This window comes from Pectinophora gossypiella, chromosome 16, assembly GCF_024362695.1.
Source record: "Pectinophora gossypiella chromosome 16, ilPecGoss1.1, whole genome shotgun sequence".
Classification (NCBI taxonomy): Eukaryota; Metazoa; Arthropoda; class Insecta; order Lepidoptera; family Gelechiidae; genus Pectinophora; species Pectinophora gossypiella.
In genome coordinates this window covers 5,838,156-5,863,504 of record NC_065419.1, presented here as the reverse complement: position 1 = coordinate 5,863,504, position 25,349 = coordinate 5,838,156, and the positions used below count along the sequence as shown (strand labels likewise).

The window sequence follows — 25,349 nt, the reverse complement described above, 5'->3', positions numbered from 1 at the left end:
GGAATCTTTCGTATCCTACGCGGATAAATTTCGGTTTTCATCCAGTGTCTGCCTGCCATTGCGCGCCGAATTTTTCAAAATATACAACCTCGACCTCATCAGGGTCCCTACCGGGTAAGACGAAGCCGATTCAGATTGGAGCAAATCGAACATCGATTTCATTCTGTCGTACCGCGTAAGTAGCCAAAATGGCGATCCACGATTCGTGACGTCACATGTTCGGCAAGCCGATTGAACGAATGGTTTCAGTGCTTTTGACACTTTATCGGTACCGGCTAAGAAATCGAAGTTTAGCGTCTGAAGCCAATTCCTATTGAAAGTGTCAGTTGATGCCCTGTTTTGTGATAGTGATTATAATTCCGTACAAAACTGAAAATGCTGATAGCGCATACGATTAGGGAGAACCTGTATCTATATCTGTTTTCAGAATTATGTACTTACCTATACTATCAATATATTATATTCTGCATGTTTTAATGATGAAGCATGTTTCAGCATCAATGTCTGCACCTTGCTGGCGCCACCAATAAGATAGTACCTCACTTGATTGCGTAACCGATTTTGTTGACGGCAACCGAATCTCGAATAATTTCCCACTGGTAGCACAACCATTGTGTCTCTAAGTGCGATATGGCCCCAAATAATTATTATTCAATTAACCGTTTCAATTCGATTTTATGAGGTTTCTTTCTATATTAAAAACATCAATATGTTCAGTATAATTTATTTAATGTAAAATTAATTTCTCTACTCATAATAATCAACATAAAATCTCGGAATTTGTAAATTACAAGCCAACGATGCTTCAAACAAATCTGACATTAATTTATTTACAAAATATAATTAAACGTATTAATTATATGATGACCATTTTTTTTTAAATATGCTGTATGATTTTTGAAAAGAACATTATAGAAACACGTTACCAGATAGCACGAAAGATAGAATTCCGGCTCCATACTCTGAGTTATGGAAACAACATACAAAGAATAATAATGTACTTAAAAGAACAACCTATTCACGTTTAGTTATATCTACAATCGGACAGATTCCACGATTTAACCAACAGATAAACTTACACTTATAACTATGTCAATATACTTAAATCTACCAACTTTATGATTGCACATCTATTGCACTTTACAAGATGCATTTACAACAACTTATTCACATTTTATGTACAATTTCCCATTTATAAAACCAAAAGTTAAACTTTACATCGAATGGCACGTTTATGCAACTGAGACGTCGTATATTTTCAGGACGGGAACGAATAAAATCCAGGACTTTACATTACAATTTCACTAATAATTTACCCGTAAGTACATTTAATATTTTACAATACCTTTTTTTTAGCTTCGAAAATCTATTTCGTTGCATTAAAATTACTTCGAAAACTTATCTTAGACATTAATTGATCGACTGCTCTTTTTTAAAACGTACACTGTATCTTCATTACAAACGTAAAATATTTTATTTTTGCTCATAATGTACTTTAATGAGGTATTAAAATGTGAGCACACTTTTCACTATCATCGATCACCATATAACATAGTTCAAGAAGACTTGTCCCTTACTTTCACTACAGAAGTGTCATTTGACTTAGTAGGGTCTCCACACGGTATTGCTGTCAGGCTGAGGATTGCCTCTCTGTCCGAGACTGTTCACCCTCCCGTCCTCACCTCTCGCCGCCGCAGCCGCGCAGGAGCTACCCCCACCGAGTAATAAATCCCCCTGAACATGGTTGTTATGATTATGTTGTCTGTGGTTGTTAGTCGTTGAGGATATCTGGTCCATCATCGTCTGCAGCTCGTTGTGATGGTTTTGCGTCGAATGTATCGAGTTTGAATGAAGCGGGTGGAAGTTATGCGTCTGGTTTGCAGCGGTGTATAGCTGGCTGTAAAGCAAACTTGCAGGCAAGACTGGGTATAGAGAGTTGTTGCAATTGCTACTCCCGTACGAAGAATTCTGTGATCCCATTAGGGATGGGAAATTCGAGCTGTTCGTGTGGTTGTGGCCAATATTCGTCGTGGTGTTTGAGGTGAGTAGGTCGTCCTGTACTGGAGACTCTGGTTGCGAACTGTTGTCGCTCAAAGACCGGGGCCCGGTGGAGAGGCTGTAGTCTGCGTTGTTGTTGTATCGCGGGATGAGCGTGGAGTGGTGCGAGGGCGATGACCCCACCAGCCCTGACAGCTGCTGGTCCAGGTCCACGCCCGTTGTGTCCGGAAGTACTGCGGGAAAAAGAAAAAGTTTAATATTGAAACGTTTAAATCACTTAAAATCATTTTCTTCTGATTAGAGATATATAACGTTTTCATCTCAACTTGTTAAACTCGTATTGACTTAAATACCCATTTAACACGGTTTTTGATAATCTGGTGGATTCATCATCAGCCGTGCGACGCCCACTGCTGGGCATAGGCCTCCCCCAAGGATCTCCACGAATGGTGCCCGGTGGACAGGCTGTAGTCTGCGTTGTTGGATTACCGAAAGCAAAACACGTCCACACAAGATCCTCTTACTAACAAAACACATGAAGTAACTACAGGCTGTAAGCTACATAATATATGGTTGCTATGTACTAATATCTAAATATTTCAATCCGAGTTTCAAACTACCGCGGAGCTTTGCAAAAAGCTATTGCGTACCCAATCAGGCATACCACTTGCCACGCAATTCCCAACTCCCAACGTTTTCCCAATGACACACAAATGTTTGACGAATGAGTGCAGTGTATGGTTTTAAGGTTTTAATTATGGGCGCCATATTTTTCCCGCGGCGCACGCATCGGCGATAAATTCATCGTAGATCGGACGTTCCGAGCCGCTGTAAATTATAATGAGAGCCGGTTAATGCCCCAGCCAACAGACACCGTATAGCTGGACATAGACAATATTCTGTTACTGGAATTGATTATTCATGTATGCCATTTCTAGCTAATGTTATTATGAGAAAGAATATCTATGTAACATTTCGCGGAAACTGTTAAATACACCTATTAAATAAATGCCTTATGTTTTCTGATAACGTTTGTATATATTGCGGACTTGAATTTACGTATGTGTTAGATATCATTGTCTATTTCAGAAAATAAGCGAACCTGGTGACTTTCGAAATCTATTCAGAATGGACAATACAAAGAAGAAGAGGGACAGAAAGGCCAAAAAGAAGCTATTATCTAGATATGAATTATTGGGGTCATTTAAAAAAAAAATAAGGATGAGTAGAGAACGAATAACAGACACAAGTCAGAATAAGTTTGAGATAAAGTATTTTGACGAATATAGTGGCGAATTAACTATGAATTAAAGTAAAAGAGATTAAAAAAAAAAGTTTAACAACTAAAAGCCGACCACGGAAAAAGTATAAAACAAGAAAATAATTATTTGTCTGAAATTCTTCCGTATAGTGTTGTTTAGGAGATAACCGTGGTTGAATGCTGTGGTAAGCAAACTCTTAGGACAGATCTTAGATTGGGATTGGACCACGGCTATCTCTTAAACATCACTCCTTTTCCCTCTTTCTTGTATCCCCGCGGTCGGGTAAAAATAAAGAAAGAAGAATTAATACCATATAAAGTAAAAAATAAAACATAAGTACATTATAAAGTCACATCAAGTGCGTGCCTAAAAAAGTTAATAATTGACAAAGGTTATTAATTTGTATTACAGAGAATGAATCAGTTTCCAATAATCTGAATTATTTGTCATTTCGATTTATAATATTAATGACGTAAGTTATTTAATACGCTCTGCAGCTTTCATTGGAAAGTTATTATAGTAATGACAACTCATTGTTTTATGTGATACTTCTGTGAGTATAATTTGTTGCAGATACATATGGCTTAATCATCATCATCATCAATTTAAGAGCCACGCTCTTGTCGGTGCAGCATTTCCTTGATACTTTTTTAGAGAAAAATAGGGCAGTGGTTTGTTTCCCTCTTGCCTTCCGCCCCTCAGTACTCTGTCTGACGCAAGTGGGATGGCGCCCAGAGTAGTCTATTACAAAGCCGTACTAGGACTCCTGTCCTGTGTATATAGCTTAATAACGAACATAAACAAATATCCACTGAATTATCTATAGGGTGGACCGTCACCGTAACATATTCGGTCTAAGATGCATTTTATAAAAACCTTAGTATGGCGAATAAAGTATATTTGCACCCACAATAATTATATTACGTAGGTACTATAAGTTATCTCTCTAGCTTTACCCCGTTATCACAAGGTCCGCTCACCTAACCTGAAGTTTTGATAGTTCTGTTTTTTTACAGAAGCGACCGCTTGTCTGACCTTCTAACCCGCGAAGGGAAAACCAGCCCAATACAGGTTAGGTCGCATACCTGCGAAACGTATTTGTAGGGAATGTGGTTTTCCCACAATGTTTTCCTTTACCGCTGAGCACGTGATAATCAATTATGGTTCAGACATGGATTCGAAAGTCATCGTTAGGCCCATGCTGGGATTCAAATCTGCGACCGCTCAGTGAAAGTCAAGCGTTGTTCCAACTGGGCTACTACGATTTACACCTGTGCTGCACGACACCTATGTTGTTGTATTTTATGCTGGGCGGTGTGATTATATTACTATAACGTTGCCTTACGGCAAAGAGTAAGAAATAATACTATTTATGGTGAAAACTATGTTTAAGCGTTTTTTATTAACAATCTCTCAATAGACACGCTAGTTACAATTGTTACAAACCAGGTAAAAAAATTGTTCAAGTTTTTACCCGGCCTGAAATTGATTGAAAGAAATCGACGCTTTGTTGAAGAAAATCACTTCAAAATTAAATAAAAAATAATAATAACGTTGTTTAATGGGCCTCTATGTGTTGGCTTCGGCCCTACTCACGCCTTCCAAAAGTCCGGGACTTCATAGGCCCGAAATATGGAAACGATATACATAATAATAATTCAAGTTTTAATCAAACTACTAGTACCTAGTTACTTCAGAATTGAGTTTTCTATAAGGCATTTATTCACGATAGGTAAATGTCTAAAATAATATTAGTTTACTAAAGGCGTATCCAGTCAAACATATGCCACTTCCGACGACGTCGTCCGATCGAAAGGAGGATGTTAGTCATAAAACATGTTGGTGCATTTAATTTCACCATTAATGAGTTATAGCAACGACTATAAATCGACGAATAAGCCAAACATTTTCCTGAAAAATATTCAGTTTATTTTGGACAACGCTGATTTGGAGCGTATGGTCTTCATTGTAGATCATTGTTTTGTTACTTAAGTAATAAGAATTAATAATTCTAATCTTAATTAATAATTATTAACAGTTTTAATTAATTTCAGTGATATTACGTACGATAATTAGAGAAATAAAAATATGTTCGATTAAGTAAGTAAGTATAAGTATTTTTTCATTAGTTCACCTTGTCATACAACTTCCGTGGTCTAGTGGTTAGAGTGTTGGGCTCACGATCTGGAGGTTCGGGTTTGGAGTCCCCGATGGGGAATCATTCTCAAAGTCATTTTGTGAGACCGTCCTTTGTGGACATTGCCGGCCTGAATCACCTGTCTGTCCGAAAACGTGAGATGATTCCGTGCTTTGGAGGGCAAGTTAAGCCGTTGGTCCCGGCTAGTAGCTGTAAAACACCTCCATCAGCAGTGGTGGTGGTGGTGGAGTATGCTCCGTACCCTCTCCCGTTGATTGAGGGGAGGCCTGTGCCCAGCAGTGGGAAGTATATAGGTTGTTTATGTTATGTTTATGTCACCTTCTCGCTAACTTGTTTCCGTTTTCATTCCTTGTTATACTGAGAACCATAATTTAATTAGGAGATTCAGTCAATCGTCCAAAACGACTACTTATTGGTTTAACACTTATGTGTGCACTTGTTAAGTTGAACCGTTCGTCTGCCTTGTATGTTGTGTTTTTGTTTTATCCAAAATATGTTTTAAATTGTTACCTGTAAACAAATACCCGTATATAATGTTTATTGTTATCTATAGCCCTAACCCTAACCCGTGCTTAGGTAAAACTCTAATGTGGTGAATTCGAGTTGCCGGCTTGACGAGAGCAGCATCAGGTTGAAATACCGTATAAGTAAAAAAAAAACTAATTTTCTCTTTGAAGTACCTTTACCTGTATTGTTGGCAGTGAAGTCCTGTGAGGGCGTCTGGTCAGGCACCGATCCTGGGAACCCTAGGGCCGGCGGGTTGAACTGCGTCGCTGCCGGGGCTGCGCAGGAGGGCAGGTACGCAGGATATGCGCCCGCGCCGCCGTAGCCCCAGTGCGAGTTGCTCGAGCTCAGACCGAACTGGCTCATATCTAATTAAACATAGAGTTTAGATACTCATTAATACAAGCTTATCTTATGTATATTTATACGCAATAGGATAGAAAAAGGAATTGTACAATGGTAGCTTATCTCTAACAAAAATATTTCTCCCAACTGGCAAGAGAAACATTTATCTTAAACGAGTATACTAGATGAGAAGGTAAGATGCCGCCGGAAAAGAGATTTTGAGTATAACAATACTTAGGCCTTCAATATTTGTTTACCGTACCTACAGACTGTATCTAAAACCATTTCACAACAGCCACAGTTGGAAAGCGAGCCAAAAACAATACACAAAATCCACTTATAAAGATATCGGGGCGGACAAAACGCGGCGAGATCGCGTACGTGCGCGGCGTACACTTTATTTTTTCGACAGTATTACGGGCTTTTATTTTTCGGTATCACGGTTCCGTTTTTGGCCGGCGATCGGCGGAGTCGGTTTTATACGATATGTGCGCGCCCGCCGCCCGCTGCGTCGATTTGTGAATGTTTTTTTCCCGTTTTGAGCCGCATGAGTTGTTTTGGGGTAGCCCTGGATTTTAGCGGGCTCGCTGCAAGCTTGTTCGATTGCGTCCGCAGTCAGCATGCTCCTCTTTTTGTCGAGGCTGATTGAATCCGCGCTTTAGTGAACGTAGTTTAGCGTATCACCGCACGCTGACTCATTCACTTTTGACCGATGTCAGTTATAAGGTTTCGTGATTGCCACTTTTATTGCAGCGCGGAAATGGTACAAATTGGTTTCGATAACACGCAAACTTAAATATTTATGCGGTAATAGATGCCTATGCATTTTTATTTTCGGTGGTTCTAAATCTCTTGTAACGCGTACTACATTTTGATATTTTTGCGATAAGGGTAGTGAGGTATATTGCGCCGTTGTAATTATTGAACTAGTCTAAAATTTCCTTTTATATTTTTAACTATAGGTACATAATTACCTCCTTATATTATGACTATTTCATTGATCCTAATTATGGGTGGTGGCGTCGGACATCGAGCTACAATCCAAATATTATTATGAGATGGAGACAATAGGGCATATCGTCACTTGCGAGTAACTACATCATCTCTTGAAGCACATCTTTTACCATAAAAACAAGTACGAGATTTTTGTCGAACACGAACCTATAAGTATAATAGGTATGTAGAAATCTTCTATTTCTTTTCGGTTGTGTAGTCATAACTGAGTTTACCAAACCTGGGCCACGGCCACGGTTGAACGCCGAAGGCCCCTGAAATGGCAATAGAACACGACTACATCCCAATTGGGGTAGTCAGAGGTGCATCCATCGCATGATGAACTAAGTACGGTCACGAGTACTAATATGTATACACTTTGAAACCATGTCACATTAACTTTTTTGACAAATTACACCGTAAATCTCATTAAATGTCAAATATGATAGTGCGACAGGGTTCTAAAGTGGGTACATGATATTGCTCATGACTGCACCCACGCCTCACCGAACTTTCTGTTAGACCGACGTGATAGGTGGTGAGCCGTATCGCCGTATATAATGCTCGAGCGAACTGTGTGTGTGTCTGTGTCTTTAGGCATGTGTGAGTGTGCAATAAAAAAGTGAAGTATACTCACTCTGGCAGGTAGTGATGGGCGGCATGCGGAATCCGCCGAGCGGGTCCGGCGGGAACGGGAATGGGCGCTGGCCGAACGCGAAGTGGAACTGCTGCTGCTGCCCTAGGAGCGACAACACTACATCAGTACGATACAGGCTGCCCTTCACACTTAGCATCCATATTAAGGTTATACTAGGGGCTCACTAGGATAAATAAGCTAACTTTAACATAAGCTCATTATATCGCGTCCCACGCGTAATGCAGCTGGGCTAACATGCGCAACATGAAAAAATTATCGATCAATTCAATAATTCTTGTCGAAATCGATGTTTGTTTTTTTTTGCGCTAATCGATAAAACGACATAATTGACAACATTTCATTTTTACTAAGGTGCCTTAAATCGAAAACCATTTCGAGATATTTCTATGATTTACACAAAACACATTTTTACAGATTTTTTAATTCAGTAATAATAGAAATATATTGAAAAATCCACGAGGTCAGAAGAGGAAGGCATAATAAGTTCAGACCTTTACATAAAAAAAGTAAATGTCATACATAACATGACACTTTGTTTGCGACTTGTTTTAAATACGCATGCAAAGGTACATTACATTATACTGCCTTCATTCTATCAATGGCAGAATCCAATTTTCAAAAAATATTTTTTGTAACTTCTAGTGGAAAAATCTTGAAAAGAAAAAATACGTGTCTTCTATTTAAACAAGTACTTTCGAAATAGCACAAAAAAACCACGGCTTAAAAATTTGAAATGTTGTCAATTCTTGTCGAAATCGATGTTTGTTTTCTTTGCGCTAATCGATAAAACGACATAATTATATCGTCAGAATCGATAAATTATCACGTTGCGCATGTTAGCCCTACAGGTGACGTGTTTTGGCTACAAGTAACTGGAGCTGCGTCACTTGCACTTGCAACTTGCTTGTGTGAACTTGCGTCAGACAGAGTACTGCGGGGCGGAAGGCAAGAGGGAAACCACTGCCCTATTTTTCCCTAAAAAAATGGAAAATGCTGCACCGACAAGAGCGTGGCTCTTAAGTTGATGATGATGAACTGGAGTTGGGCGATTCTTACATTATAACGCAAGGCGCATCTTTGCTGTATGATTGTTGTTGATTTGGTGAAAGTATGTGAGGAAACATATGAGGAGCTAATATGAGGAGCTCGGTGGCGCAGCGGTAAACGCGCTCGGTCTACGATTGTTGAAGTAAAGCAACTTTCGCAAAGGCCGGTCATAGGATGGGTGACCACAAAAAAAAAAAAGTTTTCATCTCGAGCTCCTCCGTGCTTCGGAAGGCACGTAAAGCCGTTGGTCCCGGCTGCATTAGCAGTCGTTAATAACCACCAATCCGCAGTGGGCCCGCGTGGTGGTTTAAGGCCCGATCTCCCTATCCATCCATAGGGAAGGCCCGTGCCCCAGCAGTGGGGACGTTAATGGGCTGGTGATGATGTGATGTGAGGAAACAAGCGCCAAATTGGCTTACCTCATGGATTTGTTTATTGGGGTTTTCAAACGACTGCACGTTTCCATTATTTACTTTGGATTTTGTTGAGTGTATTGGACGTACTTAATTTATTGTTTCTTATTTGGTTAATGTATATTTGCTTTATTTGATTCACTTTATTTTTTCTTTTTAATTAATATACGCAATTCTATTACAAATTTATAATTTCGCTTTACTTTGGGAACACGTCGTGCCCGTTCGGCAGCGCGGCGGTCGAATGGAAAAAAAAGTTTTGTTTATAAGTAAGTACTAGTAGTAACCAAACTACTTTACCGACCGAGCTAGAATCGGGGTGCGGCGCGCGCGATAGATAGGTACTAAGACAGACTACACAATACACATTCATGGAATTCGTATTTGTTTATATTATTACATTTGTTTACTAGTTTTACCTATATTAATAACTTTCTTTTTTATTCTAACCTTAAGTATTTACGTATACATCTTTGCGATAATATTTGTCTATGTACACTCTAATTCTATTAAAATAATTTGGTATATATTATAATGTATATTTTTGAATTGAATTTGAATATACACACCATTAACACATGTTTATGGAATACGATGTTCGTGCGTCACCAAAAGGGTCCACATAATACCAGCGTCGTGGTTCACGCCGCGACTTGTGCTGAGTGAGGCCCTTTTATCTCAGGACGTCCACCACCACCTTATGGTCATTTCGACAAACATCCGTCTTGCTTTTTTGTAATTGTTTTAGTGGAAATTTGATATGATGTTGTTGACTTTTTTTTGTGTGTGGCGTCCTTTTATAATAAACTTTTTCTATTCTATTCTATTCTATTCCAAATATGGGTAACTCGTCAATAATAATTATGCGGGTGCCGTATTATGGCCGCGGTGAATAGGTTTCTTGGACGTTGTGCGATTCACACACAGAACTGCACACCACTGGAACAGAACTTTACAAAAGTTGTTGTATGCATTAAGATCCACATAAGATCTCTCTCTGTACTTTATTTCTGTTTATTTTAGCGTCATCATGTAACGAGTATTATTTTAAGGTCCGATCGCAACAATAGAGGTTATTCTGCTGCTAATTATCATGGTTTTGCTTTCTTCTAAAGACTTTCTGTTGAGTACAGTGACGCTACCTACATGAGAGTACGTTTATAACTCGCCAAGTCCTGGTAATTCACACGTTCCATAAATTCTGTCGGATAATTGACATGTGTCAATTTTAGGTTGAAATTTAAAAAACCCTTCCAAAGTTTTATATAAGCTAATAACCCGACAGTATTAAGTTGACAGCACACGTGAAACGGGATGTTTTTTTTTGTGACTTATTGTAGACTCGGCTCAGGGCGTCGTCTGAGAGGAAAAATATTTGAAAGAATTAATCGACCCTAGTGGGTCGATAGCGATAAGCGCTGAATGAGGGAAATCGTCGACCACGCCGGCGGGGTGAGTATCGGGGTCCTGAAGTGTTTGGTGTCGCGAGCTGATTGGCTGCCTCTATGGCTAGAGTAATCGGGTCGTCGGGATCGTATATTACGTCCTTCGGACGCCGATACTTTTCAGTACCGGCCCTAAGCGGAATGTATTTGGAAGCCGCAACTACCAGGGGATTTGGGATTTGAGTGGTGCGGAGCAGAATCGAAAAAACGAAACGGGTTGCATATCAGCGAGATTTCTATGTAATTCGCCCGAGTTATTTGTCAATCTCCCATCCCTTTCCTTTTCGGTGGATAAGAAAATGACGGGTATAACTTCAAATAAAATTAGGAGGTGTGTGCAGGAATCGGGGCCACTCTCTACTTAGTTAAAACTAAAGGCCAACGGAACAGTCTTGAAACAATCGAAGCCTCTGCGTAAACTAAATAAGTAAGGAGGAACGAGTTGCGAGAGTTTCTTCACAGACTTTGTAGACGGGAAGTTCTGGATAGTTGAGCGGATAGAAAACTCTACTAAGTGCAAGTACGTCTTTGCATCTGTTGCCGTTCTGTTTTGAACCGTTGGACTGAATTGGATAATATTGCAGGATACTTTAGTAGACGAGCTGGGGATTAGTAAGTAAGTAATACAAGACTTATGTTTCAGAGAATATGGTTAGATGTTAGATGGTATAATGTAGTTTAGCTTGAAGGTGTAGAAGATTACTTTTGGCTCGTTTGGCGGTAACGAGCGAACTACCTACTTCTTCACTTATACTTTTGTACTCATCATATCATCTCCCTAGCGTTATCCGCTTTTCACAGTGTCCGCTTACCCAACCTGAAGATTTTACAGGTCCGGTTTTTACAGACGCAACTGCCTGACTGACCTTCTAACCTGCGAAGGGAAAACCAGCCTAATACAGGTTAGGTCACAAACTTCGAAACGCATTTCTCGGGTATGATGGTTTACTTCTTCTATTAAAGCCATACTTCTCTTCTACTAATTCATCGATAGGTACTAGGTACTCATTATAACGTGTTGTCTATATCTCCCCTAGCCCTCCCCCAATGGTACCTAAGTATCCCGAGACACTAGATAATTCATCGACACAGCGACACCAGGCGTCACTCCCGACACACACGCACATATCATGTACGAATCACTAACGAGTGGAATCAAATGCTTATTAAAGTGCCTGCTTACCTTCTATCCCTATAATATACGTATATGGTTTGAGGAATGAAGTTAACTACAGTTTGAATAAAATTAATACCTATTTTGTATATTTATGATTTGGGCTGGTTTTCCTTTCGCGGGTTGGAAGATCAGACAGGCAGTCGGTTTTGTAAAAAACCAGACCTGTCAAATGCTCAGGTTAGCTAAGCGGACCCTGTGAAAACAGGATAACGCTAGGGAGATTTGTGTTTGTATATTTATGACGTTTTAACACCTGAGAGGAAGAAGAAGAAAATAACACCTGATAGGAAGACTAAATTATAAGATATATCAGAATGTCTCAGACAAAATATTTTTTGATTAGCTGACTATCAAAAATAGCTTCCAACACATGTCTATTAGATTTCAATAACTAAACCCTAGTCATTTACCTAATTGCTATAGCGACGCACCAACAAGTGACATGCCAATACAGAGGGCAAATCTAATAGTCTACTAATCAAGCCGTAGCATACACCCGGGATCAATAGTGCATGCCTCGACAGGTGTCGTGCTCAATACCTCGAATTATTCAAGTCACATGCTTGCATTTCAGTAAGGACCCCTTTTTCCTATAGCGTATATGCCTACTCGTATATACAGCTTCTAGGCGGCTTATCTAGCCAAGCGGTTTCAGAAGCAAATCTGAAATAAGTGACGTCTAAAATAAATGAAGTTCAAGGACTGGAGTTTACAATTCAGTGACTGCATAAAGTATGATCGTTATTTTACAATCAGCAATATTACAACAATATTGGAATGCTATTTTCAGAAATATATTAATTTGAATTTTGAATTATCGAAAATTGCTAGTTCAGAATATAAAGAGAAGATACCTATAATGTCGAAATCAATTAAGAGTCACTCCTTGTCGCAAGGTGAGAGCATTGTCGTCATAATCATGAGTAAGTATCAGTAGGTAATTAGATAAGTAGGTGACACCACAGATGCAATTAGATTACCATAGTTTTACAGATGTAAGGATTCATTAACAACCCAAGTTAATTTGCAAATCAATAGCCTAGTACAGATCTTCGTATTCCCTGCATCTCATTCAACTGCAGTACCCTCGCAGACCCAACCGCACCCGGATTATCTATCACTGAGCGCGCTTGCCCGATAATACCTCCATCGCAATTACTCTCCCACAGAGAACTATTTTAATGGAAAAATGCATAAATAAATGCACTTACATATACGACTGACATTAAATTGACAAATGCAGACGCACACATAGACAGACAATTGGAAGCGCGCGCACACAGACACCGAGTACGTACACACATGTTCGTTTCGCAAAGGTTTCAGTATATAAATCAACGGCGCAACAATTACACACTTTCATGGCAAGTTGGAATTAGAAACTGTCATTTGCACCGTTCGAGGGGCCGGGGGGATGGGTGTTATAGATGGGAGGGAAAAATAGGGTGCGGGCAAGGGCTACAGTGGACCTGATTAAAGGATTACGTAGGGGTGCCGGCCGGTCTAGTTAGATTTATTATGCCAAGTATTTTCTACTAGTTAGCCCTCGCTTTAGTGATTCGGACATCGGCTGCGCCAGACGCTGGAAATTTAATTTAAGCCCGGCTGATTAGTGCCGGCTAGTTTGTTGCTGCCGACCCTGGCTTCGCCATTCGTAGCTTTTCAGCTTAAAAAGGGTTTAGTTGAAATAACTTTTGGATTGACTTTGACACTTTTTATCGTATTCCTCAGGAATTAGAAAGTGATTCTTCTTTATTTGCTTGACGCTGATACCTTAGTGCAGAAATATCCGATTCTGCACGTCCTATTAGGTATTGCTTAGCGAAAACCACATACTTAAGCGCCGTTTTGAAAAATCACATTTGGATGTGATTTTTGTTAACAAACCTCGCAATAGACCAGCTACTTTCATCCCAGCAAAAAAAACTGTGGTTAAAATCCAAATCCCAGCAGAAAAAGAAACCGAAATGAATTTAATAAAAAGAGGTTTTGCAAAGATAATTATTCTCCCAATCCTGACAAAAACTTATTACACTCTAAACCCTAATCCGTAATTCCCTCCATATTTCGGAATCCTAATAAACTGCCATCTGATAAACAACGGGCAACAAACAATGCTAGCGCCACTCGGGTGGTCTTATATCGGCGTCCGCGCACCGAAATAGCTGCCTCCAAACATCGTTAATATTCTATTAAATAGAGGCGGCTACTGCGCACGGGTAGTAAAACGCACCACCCAGGCGAGCTTGGTAAAAATAGGGACAAGGGAACAAGGGGATAGCGTCTACAATGTGTTTAATATCCGCAGCGCTATTTACGTCTTGTTTACCTATGGATATCTCGTTACATTTTTTTACTTTTATTTATAAGTAACTTATTTTGTCTTGCAGTGTACTTACATGTTGGCTGGAAAGTACATAATAAGTTAAAAACCGTAGTACTTGCTTCGTAAAACCTTTTTTCCTTGTCGTGCCTAATTGAATGTGGATTAGTTTTCCGTACTATTAACTAAATAGGCGACAGTTGTTAGTTGGATGACCAAGCTCATCAACTTAGTATCAGGGTTATTATTGAGCCGCCAAAGGCCCCGGCATGGCTTATGTAACGACTACGTGCTTATATCAGTAGGTAGTGACCGGGACCAACATAACATGCCTTCCAAAGCACGGATCATCTTACTTCCAGACATTCAGGTAATCAGACTGTAATGTCTTAACCAAACTAGGGATCATAAAGTGATTCTTGTGATATTACCTCACTAAAATTCGAACTCGGGACCTGCGGATCTTGAGCCATTCACTCATCCACTAGCCACGGAGGCCGAAATGGTGCTAATTGTGCTGAAGATCAGAAGTATTATTAATATAATTAAATAATTGTTTGGCTTTGTTTAATTTTACCTATATAATTAACATCCCCTTTTATGCATTATTGCAGGCAAATATGGCTCCCTCATCATATATGTAATCCGAAAACTTATTACTCATAAAATCGTATCAGTGTTTGTTTACTAGTAGCCGTCAATATGCGGCGCGGGGTAATCATACAACGCGAATCGCAACCGTTCCCCGACCGACACGTTTCATCAATATTTCCACACTCGAACATATACCATTCGCGTGAACACGTAGCAACTTACTAGAATTAAATAATTTATCGCCTCCGTATAGAGGCTGGAGGCATAATAAATCAATATGCAGGGCACATGCACACACGGGTGGTTAACCCCCCCTCCTATCCCCCCTCGCGGGTCCTACCCGGCCCTTTCTTGACTAATTAATTAAACAACCGATTCATTACAGGAGCCTCTTTGTGCCCTCACATTCGTCTAGTGCGTACAGATAGCAGTAACGTATAGGACGGTAATCTTTTATCTATCCAAAGCCGTGGTAGCCCGATTGGTAGAACGCTTGCCTCTCACTTTGAGGTCGCAAGTTCGAATCCAGAATCCTAAAGCAATGATTGTCGAGTTTGTTTTCGAATTCATGTTTGGATCATTAATGATTATCACGTGTTCAACGATGAAGGAAAATGTCCTGAGGAAACCCACATTCCCGAGAAATGCATTTTCGGAGGTATGTGACCTAACCTGTATTGGCAGTCGGTTCTGTAAAAACCGGACCTGTCAAATCTTCAGGTTAGGTAAGCGCACCCTGTGAGAAACGGAATAATGGACATTACAGGCTGTTCACTTGAATGTCCGAAAGTAAGATGATCCAATGTTAAGCCGTTGGTCCCGGTTACTACTTACTGATATAAATACGTAGTCGTTACATCAGATACATCCATACATCAGCCATGTTAGAGGCCTTTGGTGTCTCGATAGTAACCAGAACACCGGGTTGATGAGTTTGGTCATTCACCTCATAACTCATACGATAGAAAAAGAAGTAAAATAACTCACGATCCACCCGCGTTTGTTTGCAGACAGTACCGAGCGTAACCCTTCGTCCGCACTATGCGAAGCGCGCAATTATTTTAAATTCTTCCGCGCGATGGATTGATCGGCCCGTGTGATCCGCAAACTCAAGACATCCTCATTTGTAACCGTCAGTCTCACTAACTATTTAAATTGCTACCACCATCAATTCCAAAGACTTGCCTTGTCAAGGTACAGGCTGAGTGACAAGGTTTTGAATATGCGGATAGAGATAAGCAATTTCCCTAATGCTTTCATGACACTTAATGTTTTGTTTTATAAAGTTCATAATCGAGTAAAGTGTAGGAGAGAACCGGACTCTACATAAAACATAAAACATCTTTATTTTATCAGTTTCCAACAAGATATATTTAAATAAGACCCAACCTTAGAACAATTCTGCTTTGTAGAATAACTCTGTTTAACAAAACAATCATCAAAAAAAAAATAATTCAAAAACATTATCATTTTATAATTTTTCGGCTTGGTTTAAAGGACTTTAATCCAAGCTCATTTTTCCTCATTCAAAGATAAAAAACGACAGTATGCACATATTACGAAGATGATTCAAAAATTCACAGAATCTGATAAAAATATGGTGCCATGTTAGCGTCCATCGATAATATATCACGTAGTGGTATTTCGACAGAAAGACACATTTTTTTGGTGTGCCGTTAGCATCAATCGACAAATCGGCATAATATCGTCAAAATCGATAAAAAGACCGTGACAAAATTTTATCATGTTGCCTAAGATGGCGATCGGCTGATAACTTTATCTTAAGGTACTTAATAATTAAACAAAAGTGTTATTATGTTCTGACTACCCCCAGTAAATACCTACTTAAGTCTATGTTGTACATTATTATGAAGACAATGTACAATGTACAATTCCGTGAAATTATTAATAAATTAGCTTCATTAGCAGGCCCTGAATGTTTGCGGTCGGGCTTGTTTGTTCCAAGTGGTCCGAGTCCTACCTTTGATGTAGCCGCTGTAAACGAAGACGTACATTTCATTGTTTATCTCGTTTTTGTGTAGAGTTGAACCATAGACTTCGTTTTATCATTCTAAATCTATGTGTTTGAAATTGAATCACGCGACTTTCGCGTAAGCGCGAAATAATTTTAAGTTTAGGTTGAATCATAGATTTAAGTTAAGAGTTTGTTTTTTAATTTGATCATTTATTCCTGTTTACTTAATCTTTCTTTGTATGCGCCTATGAGAAAACTAGAGAGATTTTAGAATTTTAAGCTGGTTAATAAAAATATTTATAAGTACCTAACGTCTCAAACCAAATATAATCAATGTCTCGAACACAACATCACTAAGAGATCATTATATTATTTATTATTATTTGGGAGATTAAAGACTCGAGCTGATGCAGCCCGAGTCACTTTGCTGGCTTTATTGTGCGTCGTCACTTGTGGCGAAGTTATATATAATGTGTGTGAATCTTTAATGTGACTAAGACAGACAATTCAACAACAACAACAAGGCAAGCTACAGGGATTGTAAAAGATCGCTAGGAGTGGAAATCTGTTGTTCGAGTCCTACATGTCAACAGGGGATTAGAAGAAGAAGACAGACGGTTGTAATAAGTAAATAGATACGAACTGGTCTTGGATCGCGGCTCCCGGGGTCCGTCGACCGTCACTTTGATGGCCTTGTTGTACGTCGTCACTTGTGGCGGCGTCGTCGATATCGTGATCGTCAGCGTGAACGATTTACCTGCAACAAATATGACAGTGTTCAGGATATAAGTTACACAGCATCATCTGAGAAAAAACACTTAAACATATTTTTTACAAAAAATAGACTATGTTTAGAATCATCATCATCATCAGCCCATTAACGTCCCCACTGCTGGGGCACCGGCCTTCCCTATGGGCCTTAAACCATCACGCGGGCCCAGTGCGGATTGATGGTTATTAACGACTGCTAATGCAGCCGGAACCAACGGCTTAACGTGCCCTCCGAAGCACGGAGGAGCTCGAGATGAAAACATTTTTTTTTGTGGTCACCTATCCTATGACCGGCCTTTGCCAAACTTGCTTATGTTTAGAATAGAATATGTTTATTTATCAAAAAACTTAAACATGTATACATTACTGGCGGACCCCGTACTAGGGACTCCCTGTATCGCAGAGGTCCTGAACATTTGTTATTACCAAACACTTTTAAATAAACCGGCGAGCTAGCCTTTCATAAAAGTACTATTATAACATATTAATGAACAAGACAGTAATTATCAAAAGATTATCGCTTTTAAATACACATACATTTGCATTTTATAAAAACCTGCGGAAGATATTTGTTGACATAAATTATCTAGAAATAAGTAAGTACCATTATTTAAAACAGAGTAATGGAGTTGCGTATGATTACCCAAACTTTTTACACAAAGTGCGTCGAAGCCATAAATCCAATCTGTGGTCGGCTCTCTTTTCCCGGCGTCCACCACTGTAGTTCCATTTGATCACTCGTTGGAGAAGTTAAAAATTTATCGCCGGTTTGTTTTCAATTTGCCTGGTGATTGAAATCGTTACAGTTCGCTATAGAGAAAGCTAGTTTGGTAACCGATTTCAACGGAAATAACGATCCGAACACATTCGCAGCCTTTGTTCAATTTCGTTTTGAAGTTCTCCAAAAACGAAAGACTAAATGAAAATTAAATGTTACGAATGCATGTATAAACGAAACATTCCTGATTACAAAAACTCAATATCAGTCAAACAAAACATGTGCTTGAAATGAAACAATCTCATTCAAAGTGGAGAGTATAAAAGGGCAACTCATCCGCAACACATCAGAGCGCGTCACAAACAACCGGCCGACCACTTCATCACGGCGTAACGCTGCCAATAAAAAAACATTTCCATCTGCGGAAAAACCACAGTTAATATTAAATGACCGTCCGTCAAAGCTGTATTGTAGAGCGCTTTGCCGACGCGCGGCGCGGGTCGCAGCCAATACCGATTTTGTGATTTTTCCGTGTACAGCGCGGGCGGCGCGGGCGGCGGCGCGGGGACAGGAGAGTGACATGTAAGCTTTAATGGGGCCCGGAGCGGCAAGCCGCCGGCTCCACGCGAAAAAACTGAAAAAAGCCTCATTCATACGTGATTTCATGTGTAGGCTACTTTCTGCGGGCTCGGCGGTGGGGCTCGTTAAAAATGGAGGCCTACACGCGGGCGGCTTGTTGCGGCCTATTGGAGTTTATTAACCTGACCGGAGCTCGGACGAGCACTTGTTTCGCAGGCTGGGGGCGTTGAGTAGCATTTTGTGAGATGATTAATTGGTTGGTAAGCGCTTCGTCTGACAATTTAGAGGGTTAGAGTATCGTGTAGATACTCCTCACGTAATATATTAGACCGTTTCATTTATGACTTAAGAATATTTGATCTTAGCAAATAAGATAATCATTATTATACCTAAGATAATGATACTATTTCTTCCGAAACGATGAGTTATCAAGCAAGAAACTGAGTTAGTACACAGTTTAACAAGGTACCTCACAGACAAAGCAAAAGAACAATTGGATGGTTCACACAAATCACGGGCTGAGTGAGTGACGCGGTGATCCGCGGTGTGCGGCGTACCAGCCGCGAGCTTCCACCACGCTCATGCCGCGCCTAAATAAATAACCCCTACTTAATACCGCGCCACACGAACTCGGCTTTAGGGTGTATTACAGGGCACCACGTCCATGTGATCGACGTCCATCAAGAATATATAAAACGACACTTTCATGAAGTCAATAGACGGTACCTTGTGATTAAAAACCTAAATCGCCAAGTGCCAGTTTATTAAAATGAAGATTTTGATAACAAATATCTAAATTAAGTACATACTTCGCAGTAATAAGGTACTCAGTGCCAAGAAAATAAACAAGCGACGGATTTTCTGTAACTTGTATTAATTAATAAATTATGTCAGTCGATACCAACAATTTTTATTTTCTTTAACAACTATTTCTTCAACACCTCTCTAAATATTTATAATCAGTAACGATAACAATTCCATACCATATCCATCATACAAATAATATGTCGTAACTATGTGAAAATACCCTAAGAGGTGCTTTGTATGAGTTCCCAATTTCCCCTAAACGTGTTATGAAAAACTTCGTGAACTTCGCTCGAGCATTTGACAGGGTGTAACACGAATTCGTGGTGCAATCAATTGGGCGCAAAAACCGTTGAACGAGTCACGAATAACTTCGTTTGCGTTTGGTAACATCGGAGTAACATTGGATTTAACACTATCCCTATGTTTTTACTTTTTACGTTTTAAATTATAAAATAGTTTTACATTTAAGTACTATGTCTATAAAAATATTATGCTGTATTTTGTCAGGGAGTTCCACAAAGATCGATTTTAGTTCCTACACTTCATTTTCTAGAAATTATATGTCTAATTAGTTCCCGGGTGGCAATTTCGTGACAATTGGTACAATTAGCAGTTAGAACTAAGCTGTACAGGAACAATGCTTAGTTAGTCGCTTAGTGCCGCGAGTCGCGACACTTCAATTCGATTGCGACATCTCAATTTGTTCACGGTGGCTTCATAGGGATATGACTGTGTACCATTTTTGTCACTTTTAAAGATTCACGTACTTTATACATAGCGAACAATTAACAACGTCATTGATTTTTACTTTACTTATTATTTACATTTTGTTTATATTTGAAGTATTATTTTATGTCAATACTTGTAGTGCAGGTGTAGTAAGCATTAAAAATTAAGAATATTGTTTCTTAACGACAATTAATGAGCCAAAATTGAATTAAAAAATATCGGAAATTACTTCAGAGCAATAAGGCTGTACTATATCAATGTGTTATGTCTGTACGTTTATGTTAAGTTTTATGCAATAAAGTATATCAAATTAAATCAATTATTATTTATTGCACACAAACAAAACAAACAAACATTTTTAAAGTATTTAGCAATAGCACAAATGAAGGTCTTATTGCTCTGAAGCAATTTCCGATTTTTTTTATCAGTCTCGGTTAATCATTTGTCCTCACAAAAAAATGTTGTATTTGTTTTGATTTTATCTTAATTTGAGACAAACAGTCATCGCAATCACTGGCCTCTTCAGTACCTATTATAATTTAGCGTCTAAATAAACTGGGTGTTTATTTTGGTGTCCCGATAACCGGCGCGTCGTGTCCAGTCTATTCTCTCGGCAAGTCCGCCCGACCCAGACGACATCCCTTAATAGCTGGATGCAATCCAATTTGACAGCTGTCAAACACACTCCTTGCGCCATCGCTTGCGCCGATTACGCCGTTAACGACGTGCTAACGCCGATGTGCGCTAATTGACTGAATTAATACGCCATGTAAGCGAAGCCTCGGATCTACCTGCAGACCTGACACTCCTGTCGATGATAATTGCTTTTGAATACACAATTTACTTGTCACTGGTCTAAATGCTACGTGAATTGCGGATGCGAGTGAATTGTTCGAGAATAATTAAGATTCCTAGTTCCATGATTAGAGACTGTCCATAGTCCAGCTAAATGGAACGTGCACCAGTGTTTTACTGACTTTAGTGTAAATGGAGCGTAATTGCAATAGAAAGTTTGTATTGCGATTGATCGTAAAGTTTCAATCAGTTCGTAATTCCAATATCCCGTTTCATAACACATAGCGGCTAATAGAGCGTGAGAAAGCCGCGTAACACAAAGCATAGTTACGCAAGTTGTGGGTTCTGCTTAGTTAGCGCAACTACCCCGAAACCAAGGGGCGACCGTAAATGAAATGGTAGTTTTCCACCGCGGCGGGCCGGCGGCGCGGGCAGCGCGGGTCGGCGGTTACCCGCTGCGGCCGCGTTATGGTTGACAAGGGCCTGTTATAGCTGACGGCTCCAACCCGCCGATACCGCCGCGCACAAGCCGCTTGCGTGTGCCAATACCAACGTCCCGCCACCGTCTTTTGTTACCAACTTTTTATTAATAGACCCAAAACGTCATTTCAGACAAACACACTTTTGTGTTTTGTATTCTAAACCACAAAAACACGCAACACTCGCGTGTCACCCTTTCGACTTTCATTTGTCTGTTAAACCTGTGTGTTTTGGCACGTTCCGAAGCGCTAAGCTGCAGAGAACGATCTGGAAACTCATAAAGCGGATCGCAATCGCAATAAAAGCGTTCGTATAATCTCACCACAGCATATTCAAATAAAGAACTCTTCAAAGGAAAAATTCAAATGGTTGCGCGACCGCAGCGAGCGCGCGGCCCCGCCTCTCGGAAGACGCTGCTTTTCCAACCTTTTCCATTGGCTGGCTGGGGGGGCGGGGGCGGAGTGGGACGTCTTCAAGTCTTGAGAACTTTTCATTTGCACGGCTCTGAAATATCGCTCCAGATTAAAGCGCAGCGGAAGTTCGCCTGCGGTTTCAGCCGAGACGCTTTTTTGTGTCCGACCTCTCTGTAAGCCGTACATCTTCCATTTACATTATTAGCTCCGAGAATACGTTGGAATCTCGAGAAATATTAACACTATTAACTTCCATGTTGCCTTGTTTTTCGCTGTAAGAAAAACGCATTTATTTGAATTTTAATTTTCTTATGAAATGTGGACTGTGGGTTTGGTTCCATTATTTTTTATTACTGTGAGCAACAAAGCATAATAATAATTGTTTGAGACATCAGCCACACAACTTTCAGGGAAGTAAATGTTAGGGTTTATAATGATACATCAATCCACAGGAGAACTGGAGAGTAAAATGGCCACATCCAAGCATTTAAAAGTAAGTGCGTAATGCAAACAAACGTCAAATAGCAATATTGCTTTCTTAGATGAATTGCTTCGATGCGATGTGGCCATTTTATCCCCCCTGTAACTATCTTTGTCTTTTAGATTTGTGAACATTTTACCTAGGTAAAATTGTAGTGATTTTAAATCTACGTTTCGCATCTCTTTAAGCTTTTAACTCGACTACTGTGAAGAAAAAAGGGTTATGTTTTCTGTGTAATGTACAATACGTTACGTCAAAAATACCACGGACCGTGGTAAAAAAATTATAAAATATGTCAACTGGCTTACGTGTTAATTTCTGTGACGACAACGGATGGAGGTATTAAGTTGAAATTAACAGCATAACTTATCCCTTAAAGCTGCAAAAGAAATTGAGCTTCTGAATAAAAGAAAACAAAAGATACGGCTATGTTAAACCTTCATTTTTGTATATTTTGTGGGGTACTTCCCATAGACCTAGATTTATGAAATTTGGAAAGAAAAAAGGTATTCCAGTAGAATTAGAGATAGAAGTAGAAGAAAAAATCCGAAAATCGTTAATTTGTCGTTTTGCTAAAAAAGTCAAGGTATTAAGCGTAATTTCAACTTGATACCTCTTCGCGTTCCCGAGAAAAAGGGTCTTATATAGATGGATATACGGACAATAAGATGATCTTTGAAAGGTTCTTTTTGAGGTTCGGACCTCTAAGACACTATCATACTATCATGAAAATAATTGTGAGTACATTTAATGTAAGTTAAAAACTTGCAATAAACGTATGAAAACTTGTAATTTTGACATAAGTAAGTTCATAGCGTCTTCGAGATTTCGTGTGTTTTTGTGTGAATATTTATCTCGATTTTATACTTAATATTTTTAAATTTTTAGTTTGCAGCTCAATCTTGTTACTGGTTACGATCTAAGATAGATCTATGATATGTATTTCATACTATTCCCCTTTTTCTATTTTGTATATCTATCATGCGAAAAACCTGCGTCCTGTTACTTTATTTATTTATTTTACCTTACTCACGCCTATTTCCACCGGGGTAAGCAGAGACTATGGAATTCCATTTGCTTCGATCCTGATATACTCTTCTTGCTTCCTCCACATTCATCAATCGTTTCATACACGCACGCCGGTTCAGAGGAGATCATACTGAACCTTTTCTAAGGATATCTCCAATTTGGTCATTGAACGAAGTACGTCCTTATAGGTCTTCCTCTGCCAGCCCTACCACCAACCTTAGCTTTATATACCGCTTTCGTAATGCTATTATCCTTCCTATTATTTTGCCTTACCTTGTTATTTATAGATGTAGGCATCATCCTAATATATTTATATTATAAAATAGTTTAGTATTGAAAACCTATCCATTAAAAACAAACACTCTTAATTTATTAATAACTTAATTGATTTTCAACTAGACTTACCTACCTACTTATCATTTTCTAATCCGTCGAGAACGAAACTAAAGGGACATCATGGGCCGTGTAATAGTTGTTTCCAACTAGTGAAATCAGTTATTTTTAATAAACGTCCAAAGACGAAATTACTATAGAATTTCTATGAAAAAGCACACTGTGGCGTCATAGAATAACGTCATAAAATGTCGGTTTTTTTTAAATTGAAGAAAGGAAATGTTTTTCGTTAGTGTTAGATCTATCTTTATTTAGTACTTAATTTCAAAATGTATCTTGAAACTAGTACATGACCCAATTAGAGAAAACAAATGACAAATTATTTAAATATATTTGAATTTACTTCGATTTCACCAATCTAAGTGTTTGAAAATGACATATAGGTAAGGTAATAAATAAAATAAAAATATATCTCATTTGAAACTATTATCACATTAGATGTACCTAAGACATTTTTTTAAATATGTTTATTATTATTTATTTATTTATCTTTATCAAGAAAATTATTAAAAAAAGATTTGTCGATCGGACGGTCGGTTTGTAGTCGGTCGGCGAAAAACCGGACCTGTCAAATCTTCAGATTAGGTTAGCGGACCTTGTGAAAACACGATAATGCTAAAGAGATAATTTATAAAGTATTTATCGCTAAGTTACTAAGAACACGAAACAGTTTTTTTCTATTATTTCCGCAACAAAACTTCTCAAGGGCGGGCGGACCATTAAGGAAATAGCCGCCCAAGATCCCGCCCTTCTTATCCTCCTCGCTTGTCAACTTGCAGTAAAACTTTCAAGTGGCTACCAATGTCGCCCAGTTTCCCCTACTTACAAACTTTCTTATGCATTTCAAGTTCAAATTTTCACTTTATTTTGTCTCAATTGTTGAGTTTAATCGTTTTTTAAGGCCCATTATTGTCATTGTAAATTAATATGCAATCTTAGTTCAACTAATTAGAGAATGACAGTCAAAGTAAATCTACAATTAGGTAAGTACTTAAGTAATACTAGATAAAAAAATATATCTACGCATCGAATAGATATAGAATTCCCAGATTGGTCTAACATAAAGCTCGGTGAGGCGTGGGTACTTAGTTCATCTTGCGATGGATGTACCCCTGATTACTCCAAACAGGATAATTATAGCCGTGAGCTTATGTTATGTTAGATATTGAAAGGTTATTACTTATGTCCTAAGTTTGATATTTCCAGTGGTAACAGAATAAGGAATAATACAGACAGAACGGTAAGTATCCGCTGCCCACCAG

General features: G+C 39.1%; 1 protein-coding gene across 2 annotated transcripts in view; it reads right to left on the bottom strand.

Moving 5' to 3' along the window:
• Window positions 1–750: 750 nt before the first annotated feature.
• LOC126373570 (runt-related transcription factor 3) overlaps window positions 751–25,349 on the bottom strand; it is a 28,030-nt gene continuing 3,431 nt past the window's right edge. Inside the window, exons 2-5 of one of the 2 annotated variants that reach the window (XM_050019741.1) lie at window positions 17,536–17,649; window positions 7,898–8,014; window positions 6,105–6,290; window positions 751–2,231 (exon numbers count right to left, since the gene is read on the bottom strand). In XM_050019741.1, the coding sequence (XP_049875698.1) occupies window positions 1,603–2,231; window positions 6,105–6,290; window positions 7,898–8,014; window positions 17,536–17,649 (1,046 nt within the window). In that variant the 3' untranslated portion in view covers window positions 751–1,602. The remainder of the gene's footprint in view (window positions 2,232–6,104; window positions 6,291–7,897; window positions 8,015–17,535; window positions 17,650–25,349) is intronic. The other variant, XM_050019742.1, reaches the window with a different exon arrangement.